General features: G+C 41.3%; 2 protein-coding genes across 8 annotated transcripts in view; one reads left to right on the top strand and one right to left on the bottom strand.

The window, feature by feature from the left end:
* The window catches only part of LOC147127896 (uncharacterized), a 286,111-nt gene that overhangs the window by 180,963 nt on the left and 92,257 nt on the right, over positions 1-12,891 (top strand). The gene's annotated exons all lie outside the window — the stretch shown is intronic.
* Positions 1-12,891, bottom strand: part of map3k5 (mitogen-activated protein kinase kinase kinase 5) — a 40,606-nt gene that overhangs the window by 4,761 nt on the left and 22,954 nt on the right. For all 3 annotated transcript variants that reach the window (XM_086018726.1, XM_086018727.1, XM_086018729.1), the window contains 11 exons: positions 10,950-11,031; positions 10,625-10,758; positions 8,972-9,099; positions 8,129-8,265; positions 7,011-7,116; positions 4,353-4,510; positions 3,181-3,358; positions 2,080-2,097; positions 1,377-1,554; positions 479-647; positions 208-393 (listed from right to left, as the gene is read on the bottom strand). In XM_086018726.1, the coding sequence (XP_085874852.1) occupies positions 208-393; positions 479-647; positions 1,377-1,554; positions 2,080-2,097; positions 3,181-3,358; positions 4,353-4,510; positions 7,011-7,116; positions 8,129-8,265; positions 8,972-9,099; positions 10,625-10,758; positions 10,950-11,031 (1,474 nt within the window). The remainder of the gene's footprint in view (positions 1-207; positions 394-478; positions 648-1,376; positions 1,555-2,079; positions 2,098-3,180; positions 3,359-4,352; positions 4,511-7,010; positions 7,117-8,128; positions 8,266-8,971; positions 9,100-10,624; positions 10,759-10,949; positions 11,032-12,891) is intronic.

The following is a 12,891-nucleotide window of genomic DNA, read 5'->3' as shown; positions in this document are numbered from 1 at the left end:
TTACCCTTTTTATTGCCTCTTAAAGGTTTTTGAATCATCATATTGGGACGACTTCAAGGCTGAAACATGGCGGCCTGCTCATGCAAAATGACAACAATTAAAATGAAGTGTTCAGCGCAGCCGGTTTAAGGAAGACGATCTGAATATGAGATGAGGAGTCCCCATAAGAATAAGAGACCACCCCCTCATTATGTCTCTACTACTTACAGCATCCTGGAAGCCGAAAAGGACGACCTGCAGCTGGCTTATGGCCGTGCTGTCAAAGTCCAGCTCCAGCTTGAGTTGAGACAGCGTGCGGGCGATGGTTTTCCTGTCGGCCCCTCGGACAAAGTCGGCCAGGCTGACCACCAGCGTGGAGATGTGCTGAGGTTTCATCTTCATTTCCTCCGATCCCTGCAGGTCCCATGAAACATCAGGAGCAGGGGGATTTCGTTGTCAGGTATAATTTTACAAGTGTGAATCCACTTCCATTACCAACCTGTGTGAGGGCCTCCATCAGGTTGGCCACCACCTTGTCCAGGTCCTCGGTCAGGATGTGGTGCAAGGTGGCTCGCCTCTCGCTGTCTTTCTTCAGCATGAAGAAGCCCGAATCTTTCTCTTCAGGTGATGGAGGGGCGCTGTGGTCCTCAAAGTTTTCAACCGGGATGCTGAAAGACCAAACAAATTGATATTTGTATTTTTTCTAGTGCTAACAAACGATTAAAAATTGTAAACTAATTAATCGCATAATTTTCCATAATTAATCCCGATTAATCGCATTTTTCAACAATTTTTTTTTTTACGAAGCTTGGAACCGTTATTTACTTGAGTAAAATCTTGCAATTAATGTTGAAAAAAATAAATGTACATTTCGATTCAAAGACTGTTCTAATAGCTTTCTTTGATCCTTCAATACGATTATTTTCCAATAATATACAACAGTCGAACGACACACCAAAGACGTACTAATACAGTATTTAAATTTGGCTGTGCAAAGTGTGTAAATTATTTTGGATTTCTCCAATGAGCCGTCAAGCAACTTTTTAAAGTAAAACTACGCAAAAGTCCATCTTTGCGGCAGTGACTCTCCTCTACGTTTGGCTGCACAGTGAGCAGAGGTCAGCTGCTACAGGAAGTAAATCAAACTTTTAACTGAGTTAACTGTGTACATTTTTTTTGTGCGTTATGAAATTTAAATTAATCTCCATGGTTAATGCTTTAACTTTGACAGCCCTAATTTTTTCACATTTGATTTGGGTCATTCGTATCAACTCAAAGCGGTATTATCATGACGTGGGGAATGTTTTTACGATGTTCAACGTCAATATTTCGTTTTTTTTTTCATCTCCTAATTGCAATAACAGCAAGCAACAACAATGTGGCGTGACTCATTGTACCTGAGGAAGAGCGACCGGGGCCCCTTGACATCGCGTTCGCTGTAGCACTTGACGCTGGGCTTGAAGATGAAGGGGTTGGCGTGGAGGTCGTTGTCAGGGGAGACGGAGCCATACTCACTGCTGCTGCTGGTGTCCTCTACCACCACAGGGACTGGCAGGGAAATGCTGCGCAGGTACTCTGAAAAAGATCAAACAAACATAAGAGGATATCAAAGCGCTGAGACACATGTGAGGCATCACACGTGCAAACGACTAGAATTCTTTTCCGTTTTTGATCAAAGGAGAAATGATTCCATAGAAAGTCAAACAGAATCAGGAAGCGGCGACATCCCCTGAAAAGCTCAAACACACTTTTGAAACATGTGAATGTGTTTGCCACAAACGAATACATTGCAAGCATGAATCCTATGAAAAAAAATACTTTTATATGTTGTAGTGTCTGTGTGTCTTTAAGAGGCGGGGCCTGGTGGCATGTGAGGTTGGTGAGTGCAGAACCCGCGAGTGTGTTTGATTGTTCTCCCAGCGTTCAACGAATGTTCATTTTTCTTCATTATTTTTTAGCATTGTCGAGCGATGCGGATGCGATGGCCAAATGCCGGGCTGAGCGCGCGTAACCGTCCGGCGAGATCAGCTCACTGGTTGTCAGTGCAGGGCTGGCTTGCTGCACGAAACTTAGAATAGTACAAAAAGCAAAGCCACTCACCGGTGCCTGGAGACAGAGCTGTGGAAGAAATGCACAAAATACGCGTCAGTGCTCAACAGAACAAAACGGTACATGAGTACAGTGAAAGACTGAAAGAAAAATATTTTCATGTGTGCATAAAGGCACAAGCTCTTTAATGGGGAAGTCAAACCCAACATTTTCTTGACAATAAGTTCTATTCATTGTTTATTCTGGTTAATATCGCATTTGTAGAATATGAGCTAAGCAGCAAAATTCACACGTTTTTTGCCATCTCAGGGGGCGGCCATTTTGCCACTTGTTGTGGACTGAAAATGACATCACAGTTCAGCTCAGGCAATGACCAATCACGGCTCACCTGTTTTGAAGCTGAGCCATGATTGGTTCTTACCTGAGCCCTGAGCACCTGTGATGTCATTTTCAGTCGACAAAACGGCCGCCCCCTGAGGTGGACAATTTTTTAAAAATTTTGCTGCTGAAAGCAGAAGTCAAGCAAAACATATTTTTTTCAAGAATATGGTCTATGCAGGCCCACTCGTTGAAACACGGCATTCTGATTAATATTGCACTTGTGGAATATGAGTTAAGCAGCAAAAAACACCCGTTTTTGGCCATCTCAGGGGGCGGCCATTTTGTCACTTCTGCTGACTGACACTGACAACACAGATGCTCAGGGCTCAGATAACGACCAATCATGGCTCAGTTTCAGAAAACAGGTGAGCTGCGATTGGTCTTTACCTGAGCCCTGAGCAACTGTGATGTCATTGTCAGTCGACAAAATGGCCGCCCCCAGAGATGGCTAAAAACGGGTGTTTTTTGCTGCTTAACCCGTGCAATATTAATCAGAATGCCTTGTTTCAACTAGTAGGCCTGCATTGAATATTCTTGAAAAAATATGTTTGGGTTGACTTCAACTTTAACTCATATTCCACAAACGCAACATTAATCAGAATGTCATGTTTCGACTAGTGGGGCTTCATAGAACATAACACTGTAAAGAACATTTTTGGGTTGACTTCCCCTTTAACTTGATTCTGCTAATCTCAACATCATACCTCAGTTTGAAGGGCCTACTGTGGAGTTCAATAAATAAACTGGAAAAACATACAGATGTGTACTCACCAGTGAAGCTACTTTTACTCCTCTTCTTGCGGCTGGTGACGGTGAGGAACTCATCGGTGAGCAGGTCAAAGGCGGTGGCTCGGCGGTCCGGATCGGGCTCGAAGCAGCGCACAATGAAGGCCTTTGCCTCTGGTGACATGGACTCCGGGATCTCTGGGTGGATCTTAAACATGCCCACCTGCAAACAAGCACACGCAAAGCCAAGCGGGTCAGTCCCTAGTGAAACGTGGCTATGTGGCTGATAAATAACAGTCAAAGTTCAAGCACGAGACTTTCCTGGCAACACATGTGCTAAAATGTCTTGTCGTTGCTGTTGAGGAATGTTGACCTGCGATTAGCAGTAAGACATTCCACAGGGATGAGAGAAGACGCAAATTAAGTACCTCAGCTATGATTTATGCTTTTCTGACTGATTGTACCTTCGACAAGATCTAATAAAATGCGAGCGGATTCACATTCGACATGGAATTCACCCCTTAGGAGACAACGAAATCCTCTTCTTATTTACTTCACGAGACATTGGGCAGAGCGACATGAGCCAAATTCACGTATGGAATATTCCATGATTCAGTCTCAGATGGGTGTGCTATAATGTGTTCCAGACGACCTTTAAAGAACTGTACCGCGTTGTGTTCGATGTTGGCGCCGGCATAACAATTCACACAATTGGCAAGCGGCTCATTAACGTCATTGTGCTCAAAGAAAGACGCACACAAGCGGGGAGCGGAAAACACTGACGTGTCATGTTTGTTTGTTTAAACAAAAGTTCAGACAGGCACAGTGTTGATGGTTTCTACTCGGTACGATCACGTTACAGAGCACTGCTATTGACACAGGCTGGGGCATGAGCTAATGCACATGGTTTCTTTCCACAGAGACAAAAAAAGTGATATCTCATGACTTGGAAAACTATTTCTAGGGCAGCATAAAGCTGAAGTGTAACAGTGAGAAATGAATTGAGGACTACAATGCCAGTTATAGGGATGGGCATGGAAACTAATTCCTGAATTCATCAGTTGCAAAGAACTGCGGAAATACAAATAATATTCAATTCTTAAAAAAGGAATACTAAGACATTTTTCTTAATTAAGACAAAAACGTAATAGCTGTCCTTTTTTTTATCTTTTTTAAACACAAAACCCTGTGAGCCAAGTACCGCTGGTGTCTCTTACCTTAAACATAGCAGCCTGTGGCTCCCCTAGTTCATAGAAAGGAGGTTTCCCAGTAGCCATCTCTATAATGGTGCAGCCCAGAGACCAGATGTCTGCCGGCTTGCCATAACCACGAGGACCCTTGTCGATAATCTCTGGAGCCATATACTGTAGTGTACCTAAAATGAATAATAAAGGAATAAAATGCCTACAAAAAATAACATAGTGCTAGTTGAAACATTCAGGGCGTGTTAATATATACAGTGTATGATGTCCTGGGGTTGCCATGGCACCCATATATCTATCCATTTTCTATAGTGCTTGTTCTCATTAGGGTTGTTTTTGAGCTATGCCAGCTGATTTGGGTAAGAGGCACGGTACACACCGGACTGGTTGCCAGCCAGTCGCAGAGAGCACACACGTGTTTTTGGAATGTGGGAGGTCGAAGCAGAGACCCAAACCCCAAACCGCAGAACTGTAAGGTAGACATGCTAACCACAAGACCACCGTGCTGCTGACTTGGGAATCACAGATGCATTATTCTTATTGCAAGCCAGGAAGGTATCATCAGAATTGAAGCGATTATTTTTACTTTTATTTGAGCTTATTCTTGTCTACGTACTATAAGCTGTGACAAGTCAAGTTGTGCTCAAAGGGAAGTCAAAATTCCCGTTCTCTGCGCCTTGACTAGTCTAAACACGGCATTCTGATTAATTTTGTGTTTGTGGAGTATGGAATTTTTAGCCATCGCAGGGGGCGGACATTTTGTCACTTCTGTCAACTAAAAATGACATCACAGCTGCGCAGGGCTCTGGTCATGACCAATCACGGCTCACCTGTTTTCTGAAGCTGAGCCATGATTGGTTGTTACCTGAGCAACTGTGAGGTCATTTTCAGTCGCAAGCAAGCAAGTGGCAAAATGGCCGCCCCTGAGATGGACAAAAACAGGCATATTTTACAACTGAACTCATATTCCACAAACGTAATATTAATCACAATGCTGTGTTTCAACTAGTGGGCCTGCTGGGAACATATTCTTGAAAGAAATATGTTTGGGTTGATTTCCCCTTTAAACATGTTTGGGAAACAAATCAAAATCGGAAAACACGCTCTCTTTCAAAATAAAGTCATGTTTTTTGCGAAAATATACTCTTGAATTGGGTTTGGGTTCCCTGTAAATGACATCATGAGGACTTGACGCATGTTTTTGCAAACTGTTTACAATGAGCTTGAAAGGGACTTTTATTATAGCCTACAGCAAGTACGGGTACTTCCAGAAATAACATGCTCATTGAACGAAGTGTGCTAATAATAGCCTACCGACTCTTTACTGCTCCGAGGAGTGTGCGCTGTGCTAAAAACAGGCGGCGGCTCATTTAAAGCAGACCACACCCATACAAAGGAACAGTCCTGTTTCCTGTACAGGCACTGCCTCACTTCAAGGTAAAGCCCATTCTGCTCCACTTGGATGTCGGGCGCTCTAATCCAGAGTGACAAAACGTGCGCCGCAAGTAGCCTATATTGAGCGGGTAAAAAACTGCCTCGTCTGGCCACTGACCACACACTAATTCATCCAGAGTCTCAGTGGTGGCACCGCCTAGATTAAAGTAGTGCTGGCGACAGCCAAAGACAAGTGGACTCGGTATTGGAGGTCATTGGGTAATATGACGCATAAGGAAGTTGACTAATGAAAAGAAGGGCCTGAATTGGCTGGTGACCATTCCAGGTGACCATTCCAGGTTGTAATCTTGCCCGATGCCAGCGCGCATAGACTCTTGCTCAACTGCAAACCTAGTGAGGATGAGTGGTATAGAAATTGGATAGACAGGCGGAAATATAAGACATTGAAAAAGGGCACATTTTTACCTACTCCATATAGAAATTGGAACAAAAGTGAAATGGTTTCATGATTGTAGGATTACTTTTTTGTCTACCTGTGTGCAGGTCCTGCAGCATAACATCAAAACAATTCCAAATCCTTGCATTTTTATTTATTGGGGTAACTTACTCAACAGCTTTTTGCTGATTGTTGACTATTTTGCAACGCGCACTAAGGACTGGAGTGCAACATGGATCACAACTGTGCTCACTTAATTTCCATACACACCTTGAAATGCATAGAAGATAGATGAAGAATGGAGATATAAATTAAGAAAAATGGAGAAGGGGTGGGATTTAATAAGTCGAGACTTCTTCCCACTCCCTTTGAGCATGGAAGACTTTTGTTAGGTATGCTTTGGCTCATTTTTGATTGTAGTTATTTGTCATTTTTTTCATTTTTTATTTTCATTGTTATTGTCATTTTTTTCTCTCTTCATTTTCAACTAAAAATCATTCATTCATAAATGGAAAAAGCTCTCCCGATTTAACTGTGGTAATGAAGTTAAGTATTACATTAGTCACTAGATTTGTTGGTCGGCGTTGGAGTGCCGTTTGTGTCCGTGGGCAGGAATGTGCAAAAACGACTTAACTGACTTCCATGAAAATTTGCGGAGTTGGAACATGATCCGAGGAAGAAACAATTACGATTTATTGTGCATCTGGATAATTAGATAACCTTTACGCTTGCACCATGCCACACTGCTTGGTGCAAGTTTCACGTAAGACTGTTTAGTAGTTTTGCTTAATGCTTCACACAGAGTTCGGGTTATAGAAAGGCCACATTGAGTCAGTGTGTACCTGTGAACGTCTCAGTGCAGGGGTTAATCCCAGCCAAGCGCTTTGATGTGCCAAAATCGGATATCTTTAGCACGCCGCTGTAGGTGTTGATTAGCACGTTATCACCCTGAGGATTTCAAATACAAACAGTGAGAAGAACCAGTCCCAGTCTAGTGAGTGAACACATACTGATGGCATTGTTGAGCTGACTCTAAAACTTTACAAGAGACAGACATGCGTGGTTACATCACAACACGCAACAATCGCGTGCAGCCAATGACTTTATGACCATGCTAAATGAGGCAGAAGGCACAATATGTTTGTTGTCGTGGCTACATGGGTAGAAAGATGCTGACTCTAATAAGTGTGGTTTTTGCCATTAGCAACCTGAATGGAATCTATTGAGTCCCAAGAACAAGTAAAACCAAGACGCTGTAGTTTCCAGTATAGGAAACCTCGGCTATATCGCAGTCTGTCTTTCGGTTTTACAATATACATTAGGGGTCACTGACAACCAAAACAGTGAAATCAAGTTTTACATTTGAATGTATCACTGCGACAAACGAGGGTTCGATTTAAAGCGGAAGTCAACCAAAACATATTTTTTCAAGAATATGTTCCCAGCAGGCCCACTAGTTGAAACACGGCATTTGGATTAATATTGCGTTTGTGGAATATGAGTTAAGCAGCTAAATGCACCCCTTTTTAGTCGTGTCAGGGGGCGGCCATTTTGTCACTTCTGTCGTTTGAAAATGACATCACAACTGCTCAGGGCTCAGGTAACGACCAATCACGGCTCAGCTTCAGAAAACAGGTCAGCCGTGATTAGTCGTTACCTGAGCCCCGAGTAGTTGTGATGTCATTTTCAGTCGACAGAAGTGACAAAATGGCCGCCCCCAAGGATGGCTAAAAACGGGTTATTAACCCTTATTCCACAAAAACAATACTCATCAGAATGCCTTGTTTCAACGAGAGGGTCTGCATAGAACATATTTTTGAAAAAAATATGTTTGGGTTGACTTCACTCTATAAGCAAAAAATAAAAATAAAAAAGCTCCGTTCTTATGAATTCTAAGTAAACACATTCTTATTTGCTTGCAAATAAATAAGTTGTAAATATAATTTAAACAATTTGTTACCTTGATGTCCCGATGTGCAATCTGATTGTCATGCAAGTATTTGAGTCCCTCCAGGATCTGCCGTGTGTAGAAGCCTATGGTGGGCTCATTGTTTTTCAGGGGCCCCCACTTGGATCTGAGCAGTGCAGACAGGCTCCCTAGGCACAGGAGGTGAAAGAAGAATGAGTCCATTTTTTTAATTTATTTTTGACATTCATTGACTCAATTTCTACAGCGTTGTTGTTGGGTCCATTTGTGAAGAGACTGTACATACATTTGCCCTCTATGTGAATTATTAGAGTTTTTTTTCCCACAATAAAAAAATAAACATTTGAAGCAAAACTTAAGAAGACATTTTTTAATCCAGGAACAAATCAAAGTCTAAATAGGAACTCATTGTTCCCCAAAAAATGGTCCTTGGTCAACTTGCCAACAAATGTTTAAAACTGTCAATTTGCCACAGTGGCTTAAACATAAATTCCACAGCTGTGTTGGTGCCCCAATTACCTTTGTCTCTGCCCCTGAAAATAAATAGTGAAATGGTAGGGTGTGAAAATTCCACAGCTGGTTTGGTTGTGAGGACTGTGAGAATCAAATGGAAAAGGTGTGTTTGCTTTTGTTGGCTGACTTGTAATGGACTGTGTCACGACCAGTCTAAATTGTTACTTTAATAGTTCTTTATATTAAACTTTTACCTGACAGAGCAAATCTTAAAAAAACCACAAATATCACTTCACCAAGCTCTTATAGTTAAGCATGTTTACACAGCCATTTTTGATCACTGTATAATAATTATTATTATTATTATCATCTTCATTAACAGTGTCAGTGCAAATGCTATTATAGTGGAAGCAGAATTCGTACCTCCAGGCACTTGTTCCATAAAGATCTTGATGAAGCCGTTCTCACTGATGGAGCCGAGGTATTGGACAATGTTCTTGTGCTTCAGGTGCTTGTGGAGGGCAATCTCCTCATGGAGGGGCTGTGAGTACCTGGAAACAAAAAATGAAGTCATATTACGTGTCATTAGGATGCTCTAATTCCAACATTGCGCAAACATCTTTGAATTGTCAACAAAAATTATTGGGACATATCACCTATTCAGCAATGCAATTTTGGAGCTTCTGAAGAAGTCATGCCGTATCATATATGAAAAAACGCTTTTCAACTCTGCATTATTTGTAAAGCGTGGATACATTGTGCAAGTGCTTTGTCAAAACACTTAAAAAAAAACAAAAAACAATCATCTCATTTCATGGCTACCCTAAATTTTAAACTGACATGCTGCACGGCGACATGCCCAAAAAACTAAACAGGGCATCAGCTTTTTTCTTTTGAACCGCACGCCACGTCTGTCAGGTTGCACCCATTTTGAATTATTCAGCCACATTCTCACCACTTTGTGCCGCCAGGACATATGGTGAGTGTATCAGTGTGCCAGTGTCATCACTCAGTCTGGGAGTCTGCCTGCTGCACTTCTTTGCTCAAAGCTGCCTCTGATGTGAGCTCAATCGAAGCCACAAAGCACCAGACACATTTTCTGATGTGTGCTTCTCACTTTCACTTCAGAGGGACAACTTCCAAATGACTATCAGCAGTAATGGAGCTCAACGAAAAAAAAAAAAAAAAAAGAGTCGTCTTTGGCGGAAACACACAGAGAACCCTCCACCAAGTGTTGCTTCTGCTGGCTAAACCCAAGTTTGTGTCAAAGACTGACAGTCATTGGGGAGTTTTTTTTCTACAAAAATAAATTACATTAGTTATGCTTAGGTAGTTTATATCAACTGCAAAACTACAGTATTGTCTTACTGTGTATTGGGCCTACAATTTAAACTACAATATAATAATAACTCTGTTTTAAATATAAAAGGAATCAGTATTGAAGGGAAGTCAGACCCCAATTTTTTTTTTCAATAATATGTTCCCAGCAGGCCTAATAGTTGAAACAAGGCACTCTGATTAATTTTGTGTTTGTGGAATATGAGTTAAGTAGCACAATTCAACCCTTTTTAGCCATCTCAGGAGGCGGTCATTTTGTCATTTCTGTCGACTGAATGGGACATCACAGATGCTCAGGGCTCAGATAACGACCAATCACGGCTCAGCTTGAGAAAACAGGTGAGCCGTGATCGGTCGTTGCCTGAGCCTTGAGCAACTTGGATGTCATTTTCAGCTGACAGAAGTGACAAAATGGCTGCCCCCAGAAATAGCTAAAAACGTGTGGATTAAATCTTATTCCACAAACACATTTGTCAGAATGCCTTGTTTCAACTAGTGGGCCTGCATAGAGCATATTCTTGAAAAAAATATGTTTTGATTGACTTCCTGTTTAAATATAAAATATTTAAAATATGACATAATGTAAGAAAATACTGCATTACAAGGTCAACAATGTAACCTCTGTGGCTCAATAGAACCAATGGGTTACTTTCTAGATTGAACAGAACAGATTGTGTTAATCTTTGGTGGTTCCACCTGATAAAGTTCCTGTTTCCAAAATTCCAGACAATGTCTCACCTGCTGTCTCTTTCTGGAATCTCTTTGATGGCCAGTCGGACTTGGTTGCTGAGGTCTCGGCCTGCGTACACCACGCCAAATGTACCTTTTCCCAGAATCACCCTCTCACCGTGTTCGTCATACTCGTAGTCGTACTGCAGGGACAAATTCATGCAATGTATTGAATAAGTAAGAACGAATTGCTGCAGTCTGATTTTATTCTGCCAAAATCCAGCAGGTGCAAAATCTCATCACGCAAATTGGGATGAAAATCTGGCCAAGTGAATGTTCTTATGGGCTTCATGGGAGTTCAACCAGTACGCAAAAATAGTGTAGTCTTTTTCACCTCCAAGGCATCAGTATCACAGTCTCCCTCGTCTGGACCTCTCCACGCCTCCTCGGTGATGCTGTTGACCAGATCGCAGAACCTGACAAAGACAAGACAGCTTAGTCCAAACATTCAAGTTACTATTAAAACGTGTGTTGACCTGTGTGTGTCATTCTTGTCTGTCTTGATTGATTTTTTTTTTTTTTTTTTTTATCAGAGACGATGGCGAGCCACTTTGTTTGACTGTTGTAGCATAATCTTTTTTCCACCTCTTTTTATAGCAGTCATTCATCTCTATTGTGCATGCTTTGTATGTGTTGTTTACAATATTACACAATTTTTTTTTTTTTTTTTTTTTTTTTTACAATTTGGGTTCAGTTGGGGCATGTTCACCAGACAAAATTTCCCCAGATTTGAAAAAATGTATTAAAAAGTACTAGTGGCTTGATGAAATCTGCATACTCTTACTGCTCTTATGTTTTAATTTTCCATTTATGTAGTTTTATTTTTCAAGAAGTTTTGACGTACTGCTAAACATGACATTAATTGATTTGTTACAATCATTTGCAGTTGTATTATGTTATCCAGATTGATAGAAAATGAATTAAAGACCCTCTAAAGTGAATTCAGACAATATACAAATTATATTGCCATTTAAATTTTCCGGATTTTTTTTTTTTTTTTTCTAAATGCAAATAAATGATTTCCATTTTTTTTTCCCAAGTGATCACTTTAAGCATACAAAATAACAGAAACAATTTCAAAGTATTTGGCTGGTGCGTTTATCCAGACGGTATTACAGTATGTTTACAAGCACACCTCCCACACACACACAGCTACAAAATAACCACCTTTAACACCCTCGCCGTACACAACCTGGGATTTAACACAATGTCATACAGTCACATGTGCATGTCGGCCGGCACACATATGCACACACCAGTCAACTCTCTCCACCTTCCTTCTCACCACGTTGCTGTCGCCACATCCCACAATCACTTCTCTATGCTCTATTATGCAAAGAAGAGCGCCATGACAACAGCGGGCATGACTCACTGACGCTCACATGCCACATCACGGCGCTCGCAAGAGTCTTAACGCTCAGTACTTCGGCGTTTGGTGAATGCGGATCACAAACACAAGCAAAATGAAGTTGGCAGGGACAGCGGTGTGTCAATTGTCGCACCTGAGGGCTGATCTGACACGAGTGCCTCAAGTGTGGATCGTTATTACACGAGATAATCCCTCCCCATGCCCAAAATAGTTCACATAGCAAATTTGAGTGATCACTTTTTTTTTTTTTTAATTGTTTTATGTAGGCCCGGATTGCGTAATCTGGACGTTCTGGTGAATTCCCGCTGGGCCCGAATGCAATCTACTCTGTTCAGGTCTCTCCTCCAGCCCGCCCATTTGTTCTGTCTGCGGGCTGATTTGCTTTGAAGTCTGTAAATATCGAGCGTCTATAACGCTTTAATCAACTATCTTGTTGTTGTTTGACAGGCCATTATTTTATATATAGCACCGACTGCTGACCCTGTTACTAAGGGTGTCACCAAGTCACAATAATTGAATACTAAAAATAGCAAAAATGTAATGCATGATTAGAAACAATAACACTGTCTGTAGAAAAACAACACAATAAAGGGTCATAACACAGTCACAAGTGTTACTTGTAATGGCAAGAAAGCATGATGGGAAAGCCTCCTATAATTACCGTTGCTGTCTTAAAGTTAGTGTAAGTTGGCTAAGTAATGCACCAGAAGTGAAGTGAATAAGTTTCAAAATATGAACACTAACACGAAGTGTAGTTTTAGCTGCCTAATTTCACTCGTTTGGTAAATGTGCATTGTTAAGTGTAAAATGTTTCATCTCATGTTATGTATACTTGCCGATTGATCCGTTTTTGTCCTTTTGCCCGTTTTAACTATTCATGTTCTCATACTTGTTCTTGTTCAAAGAA

This window comes from Filicampus tigris, chromosome 20 (genome assembly GCF_054856515.1).
Source record: "Filicampus tigris isolate MCC_2025a chromosome 20, RoL_Ftig_1.0, whole genome shotgun sequence".
Lineage (NCBI taxonomy): Eukaryota > Metazoa > Chordata > Actinopteri > Syngnathiformes > Syngnathidae > Filicampus > Filicampus tigris.
The sequence above is the reverse complement of the archived record's forward strand: the minus strand, read 5'-3'. Positions and strand labels throughout refer to the sequence as shown.